Source organism: Naegleria lovaniensis (genome assembly GCF_003324165.1).
Source record: "Naegleria lovaniensis strain ATCC 30569 chromosome Unknown tig018, whole genome shotgun sequence".
In the NCBI taxonomy this organism is placed as follows: domain Eukaryota; phylum Heterolobosea; class Eutetramitea; order Acrasida; family Naegleriidae; genus Naegleria; species Naegleria lovaniensis.
Genome location: NW_025407839.1, coordinates 413,086 through 437,220, shown reverse-complemented (window position 1 = coordinate 437,220; position 24,135 = coordinate 413,086). Strand labels below are relative to the sequence as shown.

At 35.4% G+C, this 24,135-nt stretch overlaps 17 protein-coding genes across 17 annotated transcripts in view; 5 read left to right on the top strand and 12 right to left on the bottom strand.

Moving 5' to 3' along the window:
• Positions 1-1,379, bottom strand: part of C9374_003115 (uncharacterized protein) — a gene marked incomplete at both ends in the record, with an annotated part of 2,153 nt that extends 774 nt beyond the window's left edge. Inside the window, 3 exons of the mRNA XM_044692608.1 lie at positions 1-2; positions 76-1,205; positions 1,282-1,379. The exon at positions 1-2 is cut by the window's left edge and continues 774 nt beyond it. Coding sequence (XP_044549959.1) covers positions 1-2; positions 76-1,205; positions 1,282-1,379 — 1,230 coding nt within the window. The remainder of the gene's footprint in view (positions 3-75; positions 1,206-1,281) is intronic.
• Positions 1,380-1,540: 161 nt separating this feature from the next.
• C9374_003114 (uncharacterized protein) lies at positions 1,541-1,921 on the top strand (the record flags this gene model as incomplete). The annotated part of the gene is made up of 1 exon (XM_044692607.1): positions 1,541-1,921. One exon carries the CDS (start codon positions 1,541-1,543, stop codon positions 1,919-1,921), a length of 381 nt encoding a protein of 126 aa, XP_044549958.1.
• A 23-nt stretch (positions 1,922-1,944) lies between these two features.
• C9374_003113 (uncharacterized protein) lies at positions 1,945-2,679 on the top strand (the record flags this gene model as incomplete). The annotated part of the gene is made up of 1 exon (XM_044692606.1): positions 1,945-2,679. One exon carries the CDS (start codon positions 1,945-1,947, stop codon positions 2,677-2,679), a length of 735 nt encoding a protein of 244 aa, XP_044549957.1.
• A 90-nt stretch (positions 2,680-2,769) lies between these two features.
• Positions 2,770-3,815, bottom strand: C9374_003112 (uncharacterized protein; the record flags this gene model as incomplete). The annotated part of the gene is made up of 2 exons (XM_044692605.1): positions 2,770-3,588; positions 3,639-3,815. 2 exons carry the CDS (start codon positions 3,813-3,815, stop codon positions 2,770-2,772), a joined length of 996 nt encoding a protein of 331 aa, XP_044549956.1.
• Positions 3,816-4,036: 221 nt separating this feature from the next.
• Positions 4,037-4,750, bottom strand: C9374_003111 (uncharacterized protein; the record flags this gene model as incomplete). The annotated part of the gene is made up of 1 exon (XM_044692604.1): positions 4,037-4,750. The coding sequence occupies one exon, from the start codon at positions 4,748-4,750 to the stop codon at positions 4,037-4,039; it is 714 nt and encodes a 237-aa protein (XP_044549955.1).
• A 76-nt stretch (positions 4,751-4,826) lies between these two features.
• Positions 4,827-6,617, bottom strand: C9374_003110 (uncharacterized protein; the record flags this gene model as incomplete). The annotated part of the gene is made up of 2 exons (XM_044692603.1): positions 4,827-5,579; positions 5,628-6,617. The coding sequence occupies 2 exons, from the start codon at positions 6,615-6,617 to the stop codon at positions 4,827-4,829; spliced, it is 1,743 nt and encodes a 580-aa protein (XP_044549954.1).
• A 336-nt stretch (positions 6,618-6,953) lies between these two features.
• Positions 6,954-7,262, bottom strand: C9374_003109 (uncharacterized protein; the record flags this gene model as incomplete). The annotated part of the gene is made up of 1 exon (XM_044692601.1): positions 6,954-7,262. One exon carries the CDS (start codon positions 7,260-7,262, stop codon positions 6,954-6,956), a length of 309 nt encoding a protein of 102 aa, XP_044549953.1.
• A 250-nt stretch (positions 7,263-7,512) lies between these two features.
• Positions 7,513-8,587, top strand: C9374_003108 (uncharacterized protein; the record flags this gene model as incomplete). The annotated part of the gene is made up of 2 exons (XM_044692600.1): positions 7,513-8,173; positions 8,247-8,587. The coding sequence occupies 2 exons, from the start codon at positions 7,513-7,515 to the stop codon at positions 8,585-8,587; spliced, it is 1,002 nt and encodes a 333-aa protein (XP_044549952.1).
• Positions 8,588-8,644: 57 nt separating this feature from the next.
• C9374_003107 (uncharacterized protein) lies at positions 8,645-9,657 on the bottom strand (the record flags this gene model as incomplete). Its single annotated transcript, XM_044692599.1, has 2 exons — positions 8,645-9,357; positions 9,402-9,657. 2 exons carry the CDS (start codon positions 9,655-9,657, stop codon positions 8,645-8,647), a joined length of 969 nt encoding a protein of 322 aa, XP_044549951.1.
• Positions 9,658-9,788: 131 nt separating this feature from the next.
• Positions 9,789-11,765, bottom strand: C9374_003106 (uncharacterized protein; the record flags this gene model as incomplete). The annotated part of the gene is made up of 6 exons (XM_044692598.1): positions 9,789-10,822; positions 11,003-11,137; positions 11,296-11,448; positions 11,511-11,561; positions 11,617-11,627; positions 11,710-11,765. The coding sequence occupies 6 exons, from the start codon at positions 11,763-11,765 to the stop codon at positions 9,789-9,791; spliced, it is 1,440 nt and encodes a 479-aa protein (XP_044549950.1).
• A 142-nt stretch (positions 11,766-11,907) lies between these two features.
• C9374_003105 (uncharacterized protein) lies at positions 11,908-13,296 on the bottom strand (the record flags this gene model as incomplete). Its single annotated transcript, XM_044692597.1, has 1 exon — positions 11,908-13,296. One exon carries the CDS (start codon positions 13,294-13,296, stop codon positions 11,908-11,910), a length of 1,389 nt encoding a protein of 462 aa, XP_044549949.1.
• Positions 13,297-13,628: 332 nt separating this feature from the next.
• Positions 13,629-15,620, bottom strand: C9374_003104 (uncharacterized protein; the record flags this gene model as incomplete). The annotated part of the gene is made up of 1 exon (XM_044692596.1): positions 13,629-15,620. One exon carries the CDS (start codon positions 15,618-15,620, stop codon positions 13,629-13,631), a length of 1,992 nt encoding a protein of 663 aa, XP_044549948.1.
• Positions 15,621-15,776: 156 nt separating this feature from the next.
• C9374_003103 (uncharacterized protein) lies at positions 15,777-17,102 on the top strand (the record flags this gene model as incomplete). Its single annotated transcript, XM_044692595.1, has 1 exon — positions 15,777-17,102. One exon carries the CDS (start codon positions 15,777-15,779, stop codon positions 17,100-17,102), a length of 1,326 nt encoding a protein of 441 aa, XP_044549947.1.
• A 638-nt stretch (positions 17,103-17,740) lies between these two features.
• Positions 17,741-19,714, bottom strand: C9374_003102 (uncharacterized protein; the record flags this gene model as incomplete). The annotated part of the gene is made up of 1 exon (XM_044692594.1): positions 17,741-19,714. One exon carries the CDS (start codon positions 19,712-19,714, stop codon positions 17,741-17,743), a length of 1,974 nt encoding a protein of 657 aa, XP_044549946.1.
• Positions 19,715-19,926: 212 nt separating this feature from the next.
• On the top strand, positions 19,927-21,038 carry C9374_003101 (uncharacterized protein; the record flags this gene model as incomplete). The annotated part of the gene is made up of 2 exons (XM_044692593.1): positions 19,927-20,091; positions 20,160-21,038. The coding sequence occupies 2 exons, from the start codon at positions 19,927-19,929 to the stop codon at positions 21,036-21,038; spliced, it is 1,044 nt and encodes a 347-aa protein (XP_044549945.1).
• Positions 21,039-21,064: 26 nt separating this feature from the next.
• C9374_003100 (uncharacterized protein) lies at positions 21,065-22,558 on the bottom strand (the record flags this gene model as incomplete). The annotated part of the gene is made up of 1 exon (XM_044692592.1): positions 21,065-22,558. The coding sequence occupies one exon, from the start codon at positions 22,556-22,558 to the stop codon at positions 21,065-21,067; it is 1,494 nt and encodes a 497-aa protein (XP_044549944.1).
• Positions 22,559-22,640: 82 nt separating this feature from the next.
• On the bottom strand, positions 22,641-24,058 carry C9374_003099 (uncharacterized protein; the record flags this gene model as incomplete). The annotated part of the gene is made up of 5 exons (XM_044692589.1): positions 22,641-22,842; positions 22,894-22,946; positions 23,048-23,281; positions 23,380-23,555; positions 23,725-24,058. The coding sequence occupies 5 exons, from the start codon at positions 24,056-24,058 to the stop codon at positions 22,641-22,643; spliced, it is 999 nt and encodes a 332-aa protein (XP_044549943.1).
• Between the last annotated feature and the right edge of the window lie 77 nt (positions 24,059-24,135).

Sequence of the window (24,135 nt, the reverse complement as noted above, 5' to 3'; positions counted from 1 at the left end):
TACTATTATTATTATTACTCTTTTCCATTCCATCATGATGAACTTCTAGTTGTTGTACATGATGATCCATCTCACATATTTTCATTCTTCTTCTTCTCTCAATTAAATCACTTCTTCTCTTTTCTGATTCTAATCTCTTCTTATTAAATTCATAGAATTGTTTTAATTTTGATAATTCAGAGAGTAATTTCTTACGATGACCATGTAAGGTAATATTTAATGGATGTATCAAATCATTTTCATTGAGATCACTCGTACATAGAATATCCAAAGTATCATAACCATGATTAGAAAAATTAGAATAATATTGATTCATTTGAATGAAAGTCAACCATTCTTGAACAGTAGATATTTGATTCATTCTATTGAAATAAGAATGATCTGTGAAGAGTTGAAATGGTGATGAAAGGGTTGTAATGGTTGGTGTTGTTGTTGAGTTTGTTATGGTGGTACTAGTTGGTGTTGTTATGGTTGTACTAGTTGGTGTTGTTATGGTTGTTATGGTTGTACTCGTTGAGTTTGTTGAAGTTGTTGCATGAAGAGTCTTGATGGGATGATCTTGAACCATGGATGCATTCAATGGTTGAGTTGAATAGTATGTCCTATTGGAATTGGTTGTTGTTGAAAAAGGACGAATCGATACCATAGTTTCAGAATTCTCTTGATTGGCGCTTGAAGTTGTTGATTTTCGTTTTCTTTTTTTTGAATTCTTTTTCTTGTTCACTTCTTGTTTTTGTAAATCTCTTAATTGTGTAATGTAGAGTTTCATTTGATCATTTCCAATTTGATAGACTTTACAACATAATTTGATGTGTTTCACTCGATCATTCTTACTCAAGAATGTAATATCTTTTTTACATACATCACAGGAATAGTTAAAAGTTATGGTATTATAACTATTATGAGTAGTATGAGTAGTAGTAGTAGTAGTATCAGTAGTAGTATGATTAGAAGTATTCTTGTTACTACTCGTAGTAGTCGTCTTTGAATTCTTTTTAACAAATTCTTCAAAAGAATCTCCATCGTCATCATCATTGAATACAAAGTCTTCATCATCATCAGATGAAAGACTTCTCTTCAAAAGTAACTTGTTCTTTTGATTGGAACTATTCGAGTGAAAATGATTCTTGTCGAGTTCATCAGAAGAAATGCACGTGTGGTGGATGAGGACTCGGTGTGAGGATCCTCTTCTGCCAATGATTGTACTGGTTTGGGTATAAGTGATTTGGGAAAGAATTTACTTGTTTTATCCATCAACAGTGCATTCGAATGGTTATGCACTTGAGGAGTCGCAGCATGCTCGGAAGTACTAGGAGTGGTGGTGAGAGCAGAAAGATGGAGGAGCAAGTCGTCTTCTTCTTCTTGAGTCGCACACTCATTTTTTTTTGAAAATTTTAATTCTTGCAAGTGCTCGAACTTGTTCAAGTATTGAGAAGCAATGACAATTATTACTTGAATACTGACACATTAAGGAATGAATGATTCGAGATGATTTCAAACTCACCTTTGGAATTGCTTATCAAGAGTTTTACAAAAAAAAATGTTTCGACTCTCTCAATTATCTTCTTCATCGGGTTTCTATTCATCCTCATCACACACCATCGATCATGATGCCATCACACAACATGATCCTACAAGAATTCAAAATTTATTATTTTCATCATCCTCTTTAAACAACCCACATGGTCTCTCACTCACTCCCTTGTTGTTCGGTGGTGAAGGAGGTGGTTCTGTTCATGAACAACCTTCCAATCATCCTCCACTCGATGATGGAAATGCGAATGATTTTTTACATCCAATTCATCAACAACAACTCAATCCACAACAACCATCTCATCTAGATGTGAATACTACAACCACCACCACCTCCACCCAACGAATAGAATTTCCTATACTGATTTTGTTCAGAGTCATTCCATAGTTCATTCTTCTTCATTTCAACCCATGATTCAAAATGTAAATCATTATCAACAACCCATTGATGCATCCTTTGCAACATATTCATCCATGATTGAAATTGGAAAATATGCTGTATGGAGTGTATCTACTGCCAAACAAGGAAATGGTGTTGAACAATTAAGAGATGATAATTGTGAAACATTTTGGCAATCGGATGGTCCTCAACCACATTATATTAATATTCAATTTCACAAAGTATTAAGTGTACAAGATGTATTGATCTATTTGGATTACAAAAAAGATGAATCTTATACTCCTCAAACAATTAGTATTCGATGTGGTACTAGTTTTCATGATTTGACACATGTCAAGACAGTAGAATTAGAAGAACCAGTTGGATATATTTGTATTAATATGAATGATGAAAAAGATCAAGTCTCAAATTGTATTCGATGTAACATGTTACAAATTGTCATTTCACAAAATCATCTCAATGGTAGAGATACTCATGTAAGACAAGTGAAAGTATATGGTCCAATCGAACTCAAAGCAAGTAGTGGTGCGGGTGTTGTTGCGGGTGTTGTTGCGGGTGTTGGTGGTAGTGGTACGGGTGTGGGTGGTATTGGTGGTATTGGTGTTGGTCGAACTAGTGCCATGACCAACCATAACAATTCATCACTCGTTTCCAACAATGATATTTTGAATGGTGGTACTGTTGCTTCTAGCATGATAGATTCATCGAATACCATTCAATTCTCCATGTTCAGTACATTAAGATAGACATTTAATGGCACTATGTATGTGCGTGTGCGAGGAGAATTACAATGAGTAGTTTTTTTTATATTGGATTCATAGAGATTGTAACTCTTCTCACTCTGATTTATTTTCTAATGATTGTTGTTGATGGAACAACATGGCTCTCACTTTCTCTTCACTACTCACTTCGAACTGATCTAAAATTACAATTTGAGGTAATCGAAAGAGAATTGAGTTTTTGTAAATCGTTGAAACTTGTAGTGAATCATCCGTTGGTGAGATGAGGAATGGGTTTCCAAGTAATGACAAGTCATACATGTATGTAAGGTCTGCCAAATAATTAACTTCTTCGAATCTCTCAATCTTATTATTTTCTAAATTTAATTTAAAAACGAATGTTAGAGCTTGAAACTGAGATAAATGTTGAATATTGTTGTTCTTCAAATTGAGTTGCTGTAGCGACGAACAAACAATGCCAGAAACAGATTGGAGTTGATTATTTTCTGCATTCAATATTTTTAAATATTTCAATTCTGATAAATTCAATGACGAGATACGGTTATTCGAAATGTCTAACTCCATCAAATGAGTTAGAACATTTAATTCTTCTAGATCATGATCAATATTATTTTTTGAAATGTTTAGCCTTTTTAAACTCTTTGAAAATGGCATTAAACGATCAAAGCACGTCAACAGATTGTTACTGAAATTTGCCTCAATCAATGAAACTTTTGAAGGATGTTCATCCATATGGAAATCAAGTAATGATTTAATCTTGTTACTACTAGCATTTAAAATAACTAATGAATGCATATCAGATAGAAATTTCAAATCAGTGAGTTCGTTATGACTTAAATCAACATTCCGTAAATGAGGGAAATGTTGAGCAATTTTGACATGTCCTGAAAGCATCGACGAGTGTAGATTTAAATTCTTTGGGTGGTGATTCACGACCATTCAAGATCCAGGTTTAGAGTACTTACCCCAAGATTGAGTTTGTAAAAAACAACTCCGAGACCAGTACTTGAACGCCCAATCTCACTTAACCTCTCCCTGATGAATTCAAGCAATTCTTCATTCGTATTGGTGAGCACGTGCTCGTTCAAATCAGACGAACGTTCTACATCGTCGACAAGGACATGATCCTCAGGTTCAGACATTTTTTTGGCGCTTTTTTCAACCAACATTGTAGTTGACGAGACACAATACCCAACGAACGTTCATTTTATTTTAACATCACCACTTGGCGACGACATCTCAAGCAGTTCGTAGTATAGTAGCAGGGGAACCCAATAATGATTCAAAAATTCTTTAAAGGTCGCCTGGACAACAAATTCTCATTTCCCTATATCCAATTTGGAAAATGACAAAAAACTCTGGTTCATTCACTGTCGTTTTCATCATTTTCTACTAATCCTTCTCTTTCTTTCATTTCCTTATCAATTTGTTTGTCAATTCGTTCAGCTGCTACTTTCAATTGTTGATCACTCATTCCAAATGTCTTTTGTTCATGATGTAATATTCTATGAGCCTCAATATTCACTCTGTTGATCATATCACCATAGGCTAAATTATGAAAATATAAATAACTAAATCCAAGTGTTCCAGTAATGAAAAGCATATAATTCGTTATTTTCTCTTTTGGTTTCTTCCAAAGAAGTGTTGAAGATATTAAAGAAGATAATATGAGTGGTATTTTATGATTGTCTGCTATTTGTCTGTGTTTGGCAAGTTTCATAGCAAAACCTTCTTCCACATGTTGTTTAAATGCAACAAATCTTGGATCTAGGTATGGAATTCGTCTATAATTCTTTTGGTCGAAATTATAAAGAGGATAATTAAATTGATATTCATCATTTCTCAGAATATCTTTCAATCTCTTTTCTTTGCGTTCCGATAATTCATCAAACTCGAGTCGATATTGGATGGTAGGTTGCTCTGGTAATTTGTTGATGTTATTAATTTCTGGTGGTTGTTGATTTGTAATAGAAAGTCCGGAAGAAGCTTGTTTGGGTGGAAGAGCAAGCATCTCATCCAATAGTTGAGTCTTATTGTTGTTTGAATGGCTTGTTCTGGTGATGACATTTTTTAGCATGTTTCTTTAAAGATAAATATTTTGCTGTGAATCCAGACACTCAGGATTTTGGCAATTCATTTGATTGGAACCAAATTTATTTACGTTTTGGAGAATTGTTGTGCTTTTTTGAAGTACTTGATTGGAAGGGAATGCACTTGTTGAGAAATTCTTGCTTTTCTTTTTCGATTTGTTCTCTTCTGGATGGAGAGTTGGTGTTCATTGCTAAATTATACAAGGCGCTTATCCTTAATGGTAGAACTTCATTTTGTGAAGGCTTCTTCTTTTTGTCCTCACTTGATAATGGAGAGACGACCCTATTGGATTGTAGAGATGTGTGGGGAGTTTTCTGTTGTCTATTTGGGGTTGAGACTGTTTTCACTGTGGATGGTGAAGAAGAAACATCAACTTCTTCCTGTGATTTGTTATTCGTTGTTGGTGAAGTAACAAGTATGGATGGAGAAGATGAGGTGGCTGGCAAAGATGTGTTGGTTTCGCTCGTTGCACTTTTTCTTTTACCTCCTTGAAGTGTTTTTGGTGTTTGTGGAGATGATCCTGACCTCAGTGATGAAGAAGACAATTCATTGGGCTCCTTCTTTTGTTCACACCATTCCATAAATCTGGAGTTTACTCTTCGAGTGAGAAGACACTTGGATTTGTAAGGTGGGAATAACTTTTCAACAGGTTCTGGTGTAGGAGCTTGCTTGGGTAAATGAGATACTCTTGGTTGAATGTGATCGAAAGAGGGCAATGAATCCACTCTCCGGGGATGTAGTATTGCATTTTCATGACTCGTCAACAATATTGAGGATGAAGAAAACGATTTGTCTAATATTTTGATGTTCTCAATCTAATCATCATTTGGAATTAAAGAAGCGCATCATTGACAATAACTTACAGCATTTCTACGAATCTTTCCATCCTCATCACATACCCTCTGGATATGTTTTTTGAATTCATCTCTTATGATTGCATTTTGGTAAATGTCTTTTCTGCATGATTTAACAAAACCTTCCAACATTCTATCTGTGTCCACTCCTGCTTCAGTATGTGAATGTGAGTATACACTTCGATAGGACGGGATAGTGTAATATCTTGGTGATGATATCATTGGATGGCCTTGTAATTGTTTTCTTAATTCATTCAATTTATCCTCAATGAGTTGATTTGGAATTGCAGACAAACGAAGAGGTACAGATATATTTGAGGAGGAATGAGAAGATCTCAAAAATCTATACGGAGAGGCCTGATGCAAAAGCTCCGATGTTGAGGAAGACTTGGTTAACATCGAGTGTGCTGAGGTAATCGGTCTACTGTTGCTGCTCAGCCCGAGTGATTCTTGAACGAATTGATAAGACCTTGAAGGTGTTGAAGTGAACGTTGTTGATAGCCTGTCGGTTGAGTTTGGAGTGGTAGAAGTAATATTTAAGGTAGAGAAGAAGGACGAGTGAGGATAGCTTTTTGCAATTTCACCTCTCTCATCCATGTAAGAATGATCTTGTATCGAACCCTCAGTAGTGGCCATGGTACTGATTGAACCGATGAGAGGTGTTTCATAAGTCCTACTCTGTTCACTACTGGAGAGAGATGAAATTGGAGTGCTTATGACTACACTGTCATCAAGAATGCGAAGGTGTTTCAAGTGTTGAACTGGAGTGATATTGTTGTTAGATAGGGAGTGATGAATCTCATCCTCTTCTCCTACTTCGTCGTATCGTAGACGACCTAGGTTTTGAGTATCTCCATACTTGGATGAATGGAGGAAACAAAAGGGAGAAATAGGATTGCCTTCTTCACCGTCCCTGAAGGATGTGCTATTGTTACAAACACTCTCACTATTTGGAGGGGAGGAGTAGAATGAGACATGGGAGATTCTGTGGATATACATGATGCTGGTGAGGATGGCATCAACAGAGATTGATTAAGGCTTTCTCCATTAAGCAGCTTATCATCCTTATTTTCATGATCAGATTCCTCTTCTTGGTACAACTCTTGGTCTTCATAATGATCATCATCCCGAAGCCTCTCTGTCGTTCTTATCATACCATCTGTGTGGCTCAATGCCGAAGTGTGGAGTGGTGGATCATTCATTTTTTTGGGGTTGCTACAAATGTCTTTACAAAATTGAGAAGGGTTTAAAGCAATCAAGTATTGTTCACTTTTCACTGTTTGTGAGCTACTTCTTCCTGAGGGTTGTACAAAATTAATGATGGTTGAAATATGATTAAATCTTTTTTCTTTTTAATGTGTTTAATGGTCTTCCATTGGTAACAAATGTTTCTAGAGGATCAAATTCGGTACTGTTATTCTTCTTTGACACTTGTTGAAATTTTGAATAAATAAATCTCATGGAGTATTCACCCAAAGCAGAGAATACACCCGATAAAAAGGGAAACACCACTACGGAGGAAAGTTTTGTAAATACAGGCTTGGTAAAATTAAATATATCTAAAAGGCTTGATGATGATGATGATGTAGCCGATGATGACGACTGCACAAAGTGAGAGGTGGTCGTGGTTGTGTTGCTTTGCATTTTTTGTTTGTTATGTGATCTGAATTCTTCCATGACATTAAATCGAGTTGTGTTCTTTTAGATTTGAAAATCAAAAAACATCACCAAAGCAAACAACATCTCTAATCACTCATCACACAGAAACTGTTTGAAAAATCAAATATGCATTCTCTTCTTTCGTATTCAACGTCCATCATCAAAAAAATACCTTTATTATTTATTCTCATCATCATCGCACCTGCTGCTTAGCCTAACTTGTTCCATCATCACCATGACTAGTCGTTTTCCGACCACAAACAACAACCTCCCAACCACCACAACCACACCCTTCAGAGCTCCATTTTCTCCATCCATCAGAACATCTCAGATCGGAGTTGGTCATTTCTCTAGCACAACTACTGCCACTCCCCAACATGAGTCTTTTCAAATTCATGATTGGAAATTTGACACTCTCAAAACACCCATTCTCAATCAAACAGAATCCGATCAATTGAAAGATGAATTAAAAATCTTTGCAATTCCTGAGCAAACATTTAATTCTTATTTGACAATAACAAATACAGTCAACGGATTTGAATTTCATTTTAACGCAAAGGACGCTCTTTTGTATGCAAAGAATGAAGCAATTGATCAATGCTCACACATTCAAAGAATTAAAGTCAATTGTTACGAAACTTGGATGAATAAGAAAATTCCAAACTCAAATGACCAACTGAGTGATGTAAATGAAAGAGATGATGGCATTGATTGGACATTTACAACGTTATACAAAGGATCTGTACCAACCAGCAGTGATGAGAATGAAATACCATCTTGTGCAATTGTTCCAACAAAAACTCACAAGATTGACTACGATTTACTAAAAAGGAAAGATGATCCAATACTATTTTATGATGAAATTGTTTTATTTGAAGATGAATTGCATGATCATGGTATGTTTTTGTGAAAACTAATTTAACAATTTTAATTTTCATGGATAACACCAACGTTTTGTGTCATGGTTAGGCGTTTCCCACTTGACTGCAAAAATTCGTGTCATGAATCATTCGTTTTATGTTTTGATGAGATTCTTCCTTCGTGTGGATGGAGTTTGTATTCGATGCATTGATACCAGACTATTTCACAAATTTGGACAAAATTATTTGTTGCGTGAATTCTCAATTAGAGAATCATCATGGAAAGATTTGATGAATAACCACACTTTTAATGCTCAGTACAATATGGATCAAACTGTCATTGGCAACCCAAATGTCTTGGTTCCAATTCTCACATTGAAAGAAGAGACCACTGATTTGATTCAACTTAACAGAATTGATGCAACCATTATGGCTAATTCAGATCAATAAATTATTCTGATTGACAATTTTTGTAATGCTGCTGGAAGTATTTTCCATTAAATTAAATTACAGCTTTGAAAGTCTTTGAGGAGGTGCTTGTTGAAGAGATTTTGAAGTTACTTTTTTCTTTTTTGTGGAAACGTTTGGTGCACCAGAAGGGGATGTTTTGCTTGTTCTTGTGGCTGTTTTTTTTGTTGTTGTTGATGATACCTTGTGCTTTTTCGTTGAAGAACCTCCTAATCCCAAATCCAAATTCATTTGATTTAATTCTCTTTGATAGTCACTCCAAGCAGCTGAATGAAGCGTCTTTAAATCATTCTCTGTTAAATCTGCTGCATAGGAATCTGGTGCTGTAATTTTAGAAATATTACCTTGACATTTTTCGATAAAATCATAAACACTTTTCATAGTATCTAGCGTAACTGTTTGTAATTTGGGTTGAAATGCAGGAGATTTTACAATTTTACCATTCATGGCAAAAAATATTCCAACAACCGTTTGTTTGCTGTATGAGCTCTTTTTCTTTTCATCTTCCCCTAATAAATCATTTAAATTAATATCTTGAATGGTAGGTCTCATTCCAAATTTTTCTGCAACTGCTCCATTGACATCAGCCCAAATGTTTACTCCAGAAGGAATATTCTTTGTATTTTGATCAAAATTTTCCAAAGTTGGGCAAGTAATAAATAAATGAATATTGTTCTTTTGTTTTGATAGAACCACCGATGATTTGAATGATTGAACTAGAGAGGCAGCAAATTGATCGGTAGAATGGTCTGCTTTGGGAAAGAAAATCAAGCAGTGGGCTTGAGTGAACCAATACCGCTACTGCTGCTCGTTTTTAAATCCTCATGTTTCAATATTCGTCTGGTACCTAAAATATAACTCAATAAACTTTTTCTTCCTTCAACTGAAAAGGAAGGAATTTCGGAATTTGTTTTTAAAGCATCTTTATAGTACCAGAACCACCATGTACCAGGTTTTTTTTGTGCCGTTGTGGTCGTTGATGTGGCAGAAAGGGTGAAATCGGAGGAAGATTGACCAACTGGAACCTTTTTCTTTGTGGGATGGTTGGACATTTTTTTTTAAATTGTTTTCCAATAATTCAAAAATGATCAATCCCAGAACACGTTTTTCAATACTATAATAATAAGGTTTGACAATTTTACGTAAAACATTGTGATATGTTTTGTATATATTCTACATGTGACTAATTATTTCTCATTTGATTATACTTCAATTCTAATTTTTGTACAAAATCTTCCTCATCGAGATATCCATCATTATATTCACATCCAGAAGAGTAAGCATCGGCATCTTCTGCATTCATGGCTTCATCATCGTCTTCACCAATCATACATGAGGATAATGGAGTACATGAATCATCCTCTTCTTCCTCACAATCTTCATCATCTTCTACACCATTCTCTTCTGAATTGTTCGAGTCCACGGTTTCATTGTTTTCATTATTGCTTGAATAGGAGGGATGATTCTTTGAGAGAGCGCCAATTCCATGAACAACATGTGGAACTGTAGTTGCACCCATGAGCAAGGAAGGACTCGACGATGCTGCTGCAGTGGTCGCTGTAGTAGTGGTCGGAGTGAGTTGCGATTTTTTAAAGCCCAAAGATGGACTATTGTTCTTGAGGAGTTTTCTTTGGGATAAAAAATAAGCCTCAACTTCACTTGGTGGAGCCTCACTGAATTGTAACTCGAGTCTAAAATCTTCGGGAAAGGTACTCTTTCGACTAATCTTGTCAATTTCAATTTTCTGTAATACTACAATATTATTCTGAGGACAAAAGAATGTGTTCACCCAAAAATGGAATAATTGTTTGGAAGTGGTTAAATTAATTTCATAAAACAATACTTTCAAATCTCCTGTTAAGGGTATTCTCTTGCTATTATGTGAGGTTAATAATGGAATGGTAATGATGGTATCACTTTCTTTTTTAGATTTATACTTGTATGAAAATATTGTATTTCCATCCTTGTCATTAATCACAAGTTTAAATGTTCCACCTAGAATAGATTGAGGTGGATTCAATAAAATCATTAAATCCAAATAGAGAGATAGATTAGGTCTTGGATATTGAATTCCATTTTTCAAATATTCAAAGAAATAATGGACGTAACGTCTCTGGGAGGGAATGGTCACTCCTTCCTTGTTCCGAGTTCTTGAATCGGCATAAAAATCCATACTGGATTCTGGTGTTTTATGAGCACCACAGTAGAGAAGATAGGCTGTGTTGTTGTTGAATGTTAAATTGGATCAATCGAGTTGATCGTGTGTGTGTTCATGATGATCATGATGATACCATTATCGAAATATGCAGGTGACATGTGTCATGACGACGATGGTATTATCGAAATTTATATAGATAGGTTTCATTGAGAATTTGAATAATTCATAAATATACCTACCACAAATCATGGTTCCAGTTCTTCCCTTTCCAGCTTTACAGTGAATAATGGCAACGTTTCTTGAATCTTGTTTCAACCACTCATCCATACTTCTACAACATGGTAACATGATTTCAAAAGGTGGAGCATTGTGATCTGAAAAAATATTTTGTAATAATGTATCATCACAAGATTATGTAGGTTGAGATCAAGATAAATTTTTAACATTTCAATCACCATAACAATAGTAGATGTTATTAATATTCCAATATTATTATTGTTATTCAATATTAACATTCAAACTCATCACATACCATCAAATGGAAATCTCTCGACTCGTCCATCAAAAGAAGATGGTTCATAGGTTTTTTCAGAACACAAATTATAGACCTTATAGTGCTCACCATGATTTCTTTTTAACATTCGTTGTACTTCTTCCATTGGATTTCTAAAGAGAGCTTCCTTTCCTGTTATGAATGATTTTCATAATAATTAGTGATCGTGTCACATTCATGTGTGTGTAACGTACCGACGCTTGGAAATCCCATCGCAATAATATTTGGAGTGACATATGTCAAGTCTGTTGTTATTCATCATGATGTCAATGTTTTTTAATGTAAAATTTCAAAACATACCCAAATCAAAGCTATAGACAATCATATGGATGATGATATAAAAATAATCATATTGAAAAAACAAATTTCATGTGAATTCACTCTGTGACATACCCGCCTTCGGTGTACCTCTTTTTCTTCTTGCTCACGAGTCGTCTAGCGATATTCATTTTTTATTGCAGAATCTGAAGAAATAAATAAAAATCCAATAATCCCGTCACTTTTCAAATGCCCAAAATGGATGGGCATCCCCAAAAACAATATTCAATATTTTCATGTCAAGTGAAAATACAAAGTGCCTTAGTAATTTATTTAAATCTTCAAAAACTTCTTAATCCATTCAGTGGTAACAGACTTTGGTCGTTCAATTGGAAGACCCAAAGCTCTATCCCACAACAAGCTTGACAAAACACCCATAGCACGACTAACTCCGAACATAACAGTATAATAATCTTCCTCAACAATTCCGTAATGTTGCAACAAGCATCCAGAGTGAGCATCAACGTTTGGCCATGGATTCTTGGTCTTTCCGTGTTCAGTCAAAACATCAGGAACAACTTCATATAAAGTTGAAACTAGCTTGAACAATGGGTCATCCTTCATATACTTGAGAGCAAATTCTCGTTGACAAGTATATCTTGGGTCAGTCTTTCTCAAGACAGCATGACCATAACCTGGAACGACTCGTCCACCGTTCAAGGTATCCCAAATGACTTGTCTCAACACTTCCTTAGTTGGCTCTCTACCATTTAATTCCTTTTGAACATCCTTCAACCATCTCAATACTTCTTGATTGGCCAAACCGTGCAATGGACCAGCCAAACCGTTCATACCAGCACTGAGTGACAAGTATGGATCGGACAAAGCACTACCAACAAGGTGAGTTGCGTGTGCGGAAACGTTACCGCCTTCGTGGTCAGTGTGGATGCTCAAATACAAACGGAACAATTCAGCAATTTCCTTGTTTCCAGAGTAACCCATCATATGAGCATAATCAGCAGCCCAATCCAAAGATTTATCACTTTCAATATACTTTCCGTTGTGATATGTCTTTCTGTAAATGATAGAAGCAATTGTTGGCAAACGAGAAATACAATTTAAAACATCTTCATATGTATGAATCCAATATTCCTTCTTATGAACTCCGTTTTGATATGCTTGGGCGAATTTGGAATCCTTTTGCAAAGCCAAGATAGCCATAGAGAATTGTGTCATTGGATGAAGATTGCTTGGAATGTTCTTTACAAAGTCAATAGTTTGTTTATCGACTTGAGTGGATCTTTGTTGCAAGTCCACTCTCAAAGCTTCAACTTGTTGATCAGTTGGTACTTGTCCAGTCAACAACAACCACAGCATTGCTTCTGGAAGTGGTTCTTGACCACCCTTAGCCTTTGGAAGCTTTTCTTGGCATTCTGGGATGCTGTATCCTCTGAATCTGATACCTTCCTCAGGATCCAAGAGAGAAGTTTCGGTAACTAAGCCCTTGATACCTCTCATTCCTTGATATGCCATTTCGATGGTACATTCACCAAGGGAGACGGAACCGTGCTTTTCTCTGATGGATTTAATTTCAGCTTGCTTCTCTGGAATTTGTTTAGCCAAGATGGCCTTCAACTCAGCTGAATAAAATCTTTGAGTTGTTGATGGAGTAAATGCTTGAAGGAGAGCCTTGTTGGAGACTTTGTTGATAGCAGATCTCATTTTCGGGGTGTTGTGTTGATGTGGAGGAGATGTTGGGCGTTTTTTTTCTTGGTGAAAAGAGCGAGAATGGTGTTGTAAACTGGCGTTCGAGATTTGTGTTGCGATCCAATCATTTTCGCCGCTCGCTAATTTATCTAGAAAAAAAATCCCCGAAATGTAAGTAAGGCTATGAAGAAATGATATCGACGATTGTGTTGTGATCACCATGAATTGAGTCAAGTATGTGTACTAGTTGAATCGTTGTTGCCGAGCAGCTGTAACTTTTTTACTGTAACAGCTGCTGTAATATGACGAACATGTAAAAAGAGACAACTGTCCAACCCATCATCAACTCAAATAAGGGTATAGTGTTGGGATAAACCTCCTCGTTGTGCCTTCTCTTCAATAATTCGTTGAGTAAAGTCAATTCCACAATATTCAAAGAAGGAGGAAGGTGCATGTTGTTGAGTGGATTCAACACAAGTCGTTATTATTGGTTGATCATTATTATTCATTTTGAGCTTGAGTTGAACCATGTTTTGTGAGTGCTGTTTGATGAGTTGAATCTGCTCAACATCATCGATAGTTTCATACAGATCACTATCAATAGATACCACTGATGTTTTTGTTAATGGTTTGAAATGATTCTCTACAAATGATTTCCATGACAGTGTTAATCGATTGGAATCTTCTTGTTGGTCTTGCCACAATGTTTTTCTGTGATCTCTTGACCACAAATGATAGATTATTGGTTCACATGGAGAATAAATTTGATAGGATTTGCAATGGAATTTCTCAAGCATGTACATTTCTTCACCAAAGAATAGATACGGTAACTCTTCATAAGGACATTCCAACACAAGTCTTCCACGTGAAAAAGCAAATCCAGCAGCAAAAAATATGCTCTTTACAGGTTGGTGTAAACTTTGCATGATTACACGAGCTCCAAGTCGTAACATTTCAAATCCATGATCATCCTTTGTGAAAGATTTGGCGACCATAATTGTTGGTTTGGCATGTTCTGGAATTTTGTTTGGTAATTCATAACCAACAGGATAGGTGCTCAGAATACATTTGGCAAGCTTTGATTTTTTGAGGGTTGTGTGGTTGTTTCTCGATTCTTCTTCTTCTTCACATTGATGCAATTGTTTGATGAGAGTGAGATCCCAACCATCATCAAATCTCATGTGTGAATCGATTTGAAGATAATACTCTTCTTGTTGATATAAATATTTCTGAATCAAAAATCGTGCATAACATGGTCCTTTAGATGACTTGTAGTTCATGATAATCTCCTTAATTTGATGTGAGTACGACTGATTTCTATAATCAAATTTATCGTTAATCGAGTCACTTTCATGAACTTGTAGACAAATTCCAACTCTCAATCGATCTGGATAGTATGCTTTTTCGAACATGTCCTTGATGGTATGTTGTAATTCACTGTCTCTATAAGAACAAATAGAAACAAATATTTTAGATCGAGTATATTCTCTAATTCGTTGCCACACATCCACATGACCATACATCCACATGGTCAATGAAAATCGATCACTCAGTGATGGTAAAACTTCATGGTAATGTTCCGATGAAAATGCTAGCAATCGATTAAATAAAGGTTTCACTATGACTTGATTATCGGAATTTTCTTTGAGTTGATATTCATATGGTGTTCTGTATTCATTGTCAAAGGATCGTTCCTTTCTGTACAATTGTAAAGAACCACCATCAATACTTGATTCATCATTAAAATATAATAAAAAAGTTAATCGACGATCTGGTGATTGTAATGGTGTTGCATCTGCATGTCTAATATATCGAGCACCATTGGAATAGAATGCTATTTGAATACTATTTCTATCTAATTGTAAATTAAATACGTAATTTAAAACATGGCGAATTCTATTCAAATTGGTTAGAGTTTTTCTGAGTGGGGTATTTTCTTCAACTTGTTGTTCAGAAATCCATTTGAATAAATCACCTCGAAGTTCTGGGTTGATATATTTGGTAGAACCTTCTTCTCCCATTCCTGCTTGGTGAAGTGATGATTTCATTTCAATGATTTGATCTTTTGTTTGTTGTGTCAAGTCATTGGATTGAAATTCATCTTTGATGAAATAGCCTTGCTCTTGAATCGTATCGATCACGGAGAGAATGAATTTTTTGTCTTGCTTTGAAATGATGGTGTGGTGTGGTGGTAAAGATAAGCTCGAGCATGTATGGTGGGATGAGGAGGATGAAGAGGTTGCAGAGGAGGAAGAGGTTGCAGAGGATGAAGAGGATGCTGATGAGAGCATGGAAAGAAGTTTCAACTTGAGATCGGGAGTCAAGTTGGAAAGATTCATTTTTTAGGAAAAAACGAGTGCCAGTCTGAACGGCATTGCTGCAGACAAGTCTTTACAAAATTTTGAAAATGACACTTTGCCTGCAAATTTTATCTGGAGTTAAACGCGCTCTGTGTCACTCTTAATTTCGCAAAGTCAAGCACTTCCAAAAAAAAAATGCTCGACCATGATTCCTTGCTTTATGTTTTCAAGTTTTTGGATTTCTCTCATGTTCCAACGTTGTGCCTCGTTTGCTCGGATTGGAACGAAATTGCGAGTGGAAATGCGTTATGGGAATGGTATTTCCACATGATGAGCAACAACAAGAAAGGAAAAACGGGTATTGAAACAACTGTATTGGAAAATAATAACGTATTCTGGAGGAATATGATCCGAGATCACTTTTCTAAACATGAAATACGAACAACGAATAAGATCAGTTCCAATGGTGTTATCGATCTCAGTCGTCAAATGGACTTTATGAACCACTCAATAGTTCATCCATATTTGAATCAATTAACAAAATTTATTTGTGGGAGAATCAAAGTAGAGAAAGTTTATTATTCTGGAGATGGAGGAAAGATGCACCCATTTACTAAAGATGTTGATTTTTTGGTGCTTGAAAATTTTAGGTTTATTGAACTGAAAATCAAAATGAGGATTAGTGGTTTGGATGAATGCATTATTGCTCGAACCAGATATGGTTATGGATTTTTCCTTTTTGGATATGATTATTTTAATGGAACAAGTATTTATATTTCAACAGAAACTCATGACACCATCAATGAACATTTGCAAAATCCATATTCTTCAAGTAATGATCCTGTATCTTTTTTAAATATGAACATGTTACAAAATTGTTTCCTTTATATTTTCAATGGAAAAGGAAATGCACCTACATTGAGAGGAGAACAATATCTGGAAGATCATGTGCTGTCGAAATGTATTCCCACTCACACTCAATGGAATCTATCTCCAAGATCTGCAATTCCTCTTCTTTGTTTTATTGTGACATGTATTACTGGTAAATTAGACTGTTTCAGTGGTTACAAGAAGGAATTTACACATGCCTATCCAGATATTGCAAATAATACATTCATGTATTATCTAAAGTATGCGGTATACAGTGAGCGTGTACGCAGCCGAATACCACTCTTGAGGCAAAGTATTTTATCAACACCATGCAATTTGGATGTCAATATTTGTAGGACAGTCAATCAAATGATTGAAGGAAAGACAAGTGTAACCGTACCTGCAAATCGCAATACCAGAAAGGAGTATTGGCGCTGCTTACAATCCAAAGTCATATCCCCAAAACAACAACAAACCTTTTTCCCAGACTTATTCCAACACGGTAACAATAATAATGGAGTCGTTTCCGAAGTGAATGCAGATGTCATTCGAAAAAAAATTCTCTCCTACCGAAAAGCTTTTAAACGCCTCGAACATGAAAACGAACTTTTAGAACACTTGTTCCGTTACAAAGCCAATAAATTCTTGTAATTCTTCTTCTGGTATATAAGGCCGAAGAATGTATTTCTTCATCTCATTTGAGGTATAACACGTAAAACCAGCAAGTAATGCAATTTCTTTGTCGCTCTTCAAATCTGCAAATCGTAATGAACTCCCATCATTTCTAACGGCACTCAGAACAATTTCGATCAGTTTTGCGTTCACTAGAAACAAATCCAAGTAAAAACCCAAATTCTTGAACCATCTTGGTCATGGTTTCATTCGTTGAGTATTCAAAAGAGTTTTTTACATATTTTAAGCTTTCAAACTCTTTTGGATATATTAATTGGAGTACTTGTATAAAGAAATCAGGATCTTGAAGCAAACCTTGCAATTTAATTGAGCAGTCTTAGGTGACAAATTTCAATGCAATACCATTTTGTTTGACGGCAGCCAATGCAACTTCCCCGTCATGTTGAAATTCATGTCACCCCACGACAGAGCCATTCCGTTCTGCTTTCAATACAAATTCTCGATCTTGTTTTAATTGTGTGGATGCAAATTCGAATCCAGCATCATACTTTTTGATAGGGCTCAAAACAAATTCAGGATCATAAATTCTACAGGAATGAGACCTTCGTCTCTTTTCAAAACATAGAACAAGGTTGTGAAATTCAGCAACGACCACCTTATTGTTTACTCTTTTTTGCCAATGCAAGCTGTCTACAGTATTCAAAACGGTCCTTACAATCTTGAGCTGATTTTCCAGGAACGATTTCAGAAATCTTTTCCCATTTGGCGTCTCCTTTCAACTCTTTGTATTGTCTAATTCCTGTCTCAAGAGCTTTTTGTTGTAGTGCTGTCCAGTTTTCTATACTCGTTGTGCTGGATGATTCTGTCGAAGAGGGTTGATTCGTTTTTGATCCAATGACATATTGTTCTTCCATCTTTTTTTGTTCTTCTTCCTTCTTTTTAGATGTTTGATTTTTAGCATTTGCTTTTTGGAACTCTCCAAAGTAATCCTTTTCATCGCGCTTTGGAATCACTTCACCAGTGCTCGATTTTTTACGAATTTCTCCTGTTTTTTGTTGAACTTCTTCTGGCGTTTTGGTTCCAACGTACTCAGCAACACGAACCCATCTCTGTTGAGTGCCTCCTGGATAGAGAGCAATTGCTTTGGCAAGGAGAGTTAATTCTTCATGAGTCCATTCAGAACTCTTCTTTTCAGCATTCTTTTTCTGTTGAGCGTGTAATTGTTTTTTTTCTTCTTCTTTTTTACGAACAATTTCTCTCACCTTATTTTCAATTTCATAAAAAGCTTTCACAAAGATCGAATCATCCTTTGATTTTTGTGATTCCTCATATATTGGCTCTAATTTTTGAACTGCTTTCATTAAATTGTCAATTGGTAAATTGCTAAGAAGAAATTCCAAATCCTCAGCCTTGATTTTTGTTGGTTGTTGATCTTGATTTTTGCTTAGTTTTAAAATTAAAACTAAATAAGGTTCACACATATCTCGCATTTTCTTAATGGTTTGAATTTTTTCTTGTTGTTTTCTTTCATTTTCTTCTTTTTCTCGTTGTTTTCGTTCACGTTCTTCTTGTTCTGCCTTGCGTTGACGTTCCTCTTCATCTTTTCGTTCTTGTTCTTCTTTCAAAAATTTTTCTAGTTCGCGTTTAGCTCGTTCTTCTTCCTTTCTCTTTCTTTCTTGTTCAATTTCTTCATTCTTTTTCTTAACTCGTGGATCGTTACGACGTGCAAGTTCAACTAAATCAGTCAGCTTTTTCTTTTCTTCTTTTTTACGTTTTTGATTAAGTTTGTCATTTTGTCGTTTCATCCATCGACGTTCTTCTCTTGAATCAGCCATTGATTCATCGTATTCACTCTCTCCACTGAAGTCTCTCCAACTCTTAAATGTCGCCCAAAATGTATAAAATCTCTCAACTTCTTCCCATGGTGTTTTCATACCACCTAATTTAGGAACATTAGGAAAGACACGAGACCATTTGGACCATCTTTCAAAAACTGGTGCAAAAGTAGAGAAGAAACGCTTTTGTTCTTCCTCCTCTGTAATTGGAGTGGAAGGAGTTGGATATGTTGGAATCGAGTCATCAAATGGTTCACTGGAATCATACGCTAACTTCTTTTTTTCATCCAACAAAGTTTCATAGGCTTTAGTCAGCACTTTGAACATGGTATCATCGGGAACTTGACTTGTCTCGGCATTGGATGAAGAGGCTTTTTTGAAGTGATCAGGATGGTATTCCTTGACTTTCTTTTTATATGCTTTTCTAATATCATCGGGAGTGGAGAGCCAACGTTTCTCTAATCCGAGTACTTCATAATAATCATAATCCTCTTCTTCCTTTTCATATCCTTCACTGTTTTTAATAATTCTCTTCTTTTTCATTAATTTTTGTACATCCACTCCAGCATTAATTTCTTCATCATCATCCTCATCTTCATCGTCATCATTGGCTTGTTGTTGTTTGGAAGAAGCCTTGCTGTATTTGTTGTTTACATCATGTTGTTCTTGGAACAGCATTTGAAAGAAACCTCTTCCGATGTATTGTTCTACTTTGGCCATGGACAATGAATCTTGGAAACGAGGCTGAATTTCATTGTTGATGTTGGTAGTTGTTGTTTGTTGTGAGTCTTGCATGGCTTCCCGAATGCTAAAATTTTTTTAACTTCAACTAATTTGTGTCTCACGCATTAATGCTGAAACATATTGTCGCATAATAAAACTAGATAATATCAAATTATGATCAATATGCAATCTCAATAATATTATCAAGAACATGAACTCCTTGAAGCCATTCCAAAACCATTGGTTTCGCGCCAAAAAAATTTAATTTAAAAAGCGCTCAAAAAATGTCATCAACAGACGAAAAGAATTTAATGTGGATTGAAAAATATCGTCCACATGAACTCTCCGACTTGTTATCACACACAGAAATTATTTCAACCATCCAACGATTGATAGATGGACGAAGATTACCCCACCTATTATTCTACGGACCACCTGGGACAGGAAAGGTAAGAAATTGTAATGATGATCATCATTGTTGAAAGCCTTTTACACCTATATACTATACCATTTCAAGACAAGTACTGTGTTAGCCATTGCCAAACAACTCTTCGGAAATAACTTGTCCCATCATGTTCTTGAGCTCAATGCTAGTGATGATAGAGGAATTCAAGTCATTAGACAAGAAATCAAAGATTTTGCTTCTACAAAAGGTTTAAAGTTTTTTTCAGCACAAAAACAAGACATACCTGATATTAAATTAATTATTTTAGATGAAGCAGATCAATTGACAAAAGATGCACAAGCAGCACTAAGACGTACAATTGAGAAATATTCAAAAAATGTTAGATTTTGTTTAATTTGTAATTATGTGAATAAGATTATTCCAGCATTGCAGTCAAGATGTACTAGATTCAGATTTTGTCCTCTCAAGAAACATGAAGTTGTGTCGAGATTGGAACAAATTTGTAATGCAGAACATGTGGTTTTTAATCAACTCGGTTTAGAAGCAGTTTTTAAATTATCTAATGGTGATATGAGAAAGTGTGTCAACATTCTACAATCTACCTACATGTCGTTTGGACAAATTACGGAGGATAACGTTCACATGTGCACAGGAAATCCACTCAAGAGCGATATTAGACAAATTGTGAACGTGTTGTTCAACGATGGTTTGCACGACTGTTACAAAAAGATTGCAAGTATCAAAACTGACAAAGGTTTAGCTTTGCAAGACATTATTAGAGAAGTTTTTCAATACGTGATGAGATTAAGTATTCCAACACCTGTTCGAATTTATCTGCTAGAACAGATGAGTGATATTGAATATAGATTATCATTTGGAACAAGTGAGCCTCTACAAACAATGGCACTTATTTCTGCATTCCAAGTCGCCAAAGAACCAATTACCTCGAAGGATGAAGAAGCAGCACTTGCATTACTTAAGCAAGATTAATAAATTTATTACTGTGTTATTACAAGTTACTCCTCAAGAAGGTGCAACATTTTTGGCAGTTTGTTTTTGAGGATATCCAAATTCTCGTTGAGCTCTTCTTTTTCTTGTTTCTCCTTTTCCAACCTCTCTTCCAAAGCTTGTATGATTTTTTGGTGTTGATTGAAGTTGTCTTCCAAATTTTTGTTGGCTTCCTTGAGCATCTTGATCATTTCCATACTTGAGTGTAATTCCTTTTTAAGTTTAGAAACTTGTGTATTATGTCTCTTTTTCTCGTTGCTTTCCTCCTGTTTGAGCAAAGTGATGTTTCTATCATATTTATCCATTTGATCCCGTATTTGATCGGTTAGAGACAAGATTTTCTGTTGACTTGCCTGTTGTTGGCTAGAGAGGATACTGTCTTTCATTTCAATCTCTTTTCGTGCTTCTTCATACATCTTGTTTACTTTAGCAATCTCATCCTGCAGCTTCCTCTGGGTATCTTCAATCGTTGAATTAAAAAGAATTTTTTGATTATAGATTTCTTGATGGTCTCTTTTCATGTCAGACTGCAACTTATCCACTAATAGTTCCAATCTTTCATTTTCCTTCTTCAGTTTTTCAATTTGTGACTTGTCACTTGCTTGTGACTTTATCAGATCTGACGCCTTCTTTTTTTCTTCTGTTATCGCTCTCAATAACTCTTCCTGAACTCCATTTAGTTCTTCATATTCTGCAATCTTGGTTTGTAAGCTTGTTTGTGATTCTATCATGTCTTGTTGCATTTTTTCTTTTTCCGCTTGAAGTTGCTCCGACAGATGTCGATAGTACTCGAGCTGTGTTGACATTTCCTTAATTTGGTTTTCTTGCGTTTGAACAACATGACCTCTTCTTTCTAATTCCTTTTCAACAGTGCTGCTTCCTTGCTTGATCAGGTTGAGCTGTTCTTGTAAATTGTTTTTTTGTTGCCTTATTTGTTCAGCATATTCTTGGATCGAATCTCGTTCATGTCGCATTTGTATTAACTCGTCAGCAGAATTGGGTGTGTTCGTTTGCAATTTTCGTAATTCTTCTCTCAAATTTAAATTTTGTTTTGCATAATCTTCAATTTTAGAATTCAGATTACATCGTTCCTGTTCCAACAATTTAATCTTTTCATCTCTCCAAGCAATCTCATAATCTAACTTTCCTTTTTCATTGTTATGAGAAAGAGTGGTTTTGGAGGGAGGTTTGTTTTCTTTGTCCAAAGTATACTTCATTTTGGGCGAAACGCATGTTGATTTCTTCTCCGAAGAGATTGGAAGTTGAGGTGAGCATAGGTCTTCGTCATCAAAACCACCACGAGATGAATAGGGAGTTCCGTACACAGAATGAAGGGTTCCAGCATTAAGGGGAGACCTTAGGTGAGTGTTCATTCCCGACGATAGGGTTGTTTTTGCATTGTTACCTCCCATTTTTGTGGATTGAGCAATATGGGTGGCATAGACGGACTGACTTCTTCCACCTGTGACTGAGTACACCGAGGAGGGTGATGCAAACTCCATTTTTTTTGTAATTATGTTTTAAAATAGTGTAACGAATTTTGGCGGGGTGGTTTTCTTTCGAATCATTTATTAATAAGGAATACTAAACGTGAGGCAAATCATTAATTTTTTTCATAACAAGCTCCACAATATGTGCATTATCTTCTGCTTCAAAATCAAATAACAATCCCATCGATGAGTCATTCAATTCTAAAATTCTCTCTGTTCCATCCTTCAATTTCATGACGTCCAATGTGAACATATCGAGTCCACCAAACATTTTAGAAACTTCATTCATCCATATTCTAAACATGATAGAATATTCATCATTGGTGTGGTTTCACTTCATAACTTACTTGTATCTCTCCTCAATGGTATCATGAGGTTTAAATTTCATGGCTCCCCAATTCTAATGGATTATAAAAGCAATCAATAATATTTTTCATATATTTGCAATTGTTGTAAATAAGAAAGCAGCATGATCAAAATGAGTGACAAGTGAATACTCACGTTCTTCCATGAAGAATCACTACTTCGTTGATACACTCTATAGTGATCTCCTATTTTTTGTAATCTCAAATCATACTCAACATTACAAAATGGTTCACATGTAAAATAATCCTTGTAGAGAGCCAATACAGTTGTAAAATCATCAAATTGTGACTTGGTGTCTAATTTTTGTTTACCAAATCCAGCATGAACCGTTCCAATCTTACAAACAACAGGAAATTGTTGAGGAAGTGTCTTAAGGTTAATTTCAATATGGACAATACATTTGTCAATATATAGTTAAATAGTATTTTCAAAGATGTATTATATTTAAATTTACAATCAAATCATACCTTTTCATTTTCCTCAAACCAATCACAAGTTCTAATATTTGGATAATAAATTTGTGGAATGAGAGGAAATGCTTCAAATCCTCCTAATTTCTTTTGAATTTCCTTTAACTTTCCATAAACAATCGGTTTTTCACTACACATGTAGATAGAATCCAAAGAATTCACTGCTGGAACATCTGAAATAGTGAAATTATCATGATGATGATTCACAAGTGAATGTGTCCAATCACATTGTCCAATCATTGTACATTTATAAAATGATCATTATTATTATGGATGTATTTGTAAAATCATAGAGATTTGTAATGATCAAAAAATCATAGAGTATATATATTAAATACATACTTGCAAACATTAATCCAAGCAATACATTTCGATATGATTCAGTATGAAGTGCACTTGGAAAGTTGCGAACGAGTACAAAATGTGGTGTAAAATTTCGATCTTGTCTCTGTTGTTTAAATATGGAATCATTCTTTCCTTTCAATTCCAAGAGTGGTCCATAATCACTATTCGAAACTAGTTTAATTTCTTCCCACCCTGCTTGTTCAACTTGAATCTTTTGACCTTTCTGAGTGACGCAATTAGAAAAGAGTTTATACCAATTACTCTGTTCCGATTGATTGTAGTCAATCACCAGAAGATTGAATGAAGTGTTCTGAGAGGGTTGTGAAGACATTTTTTTGTGAAGTGACAAGTTCACAATCTCCCAAAGTTCAGCAACCTTCAATTTCCGACTTCTTTTTGCCTTTGATT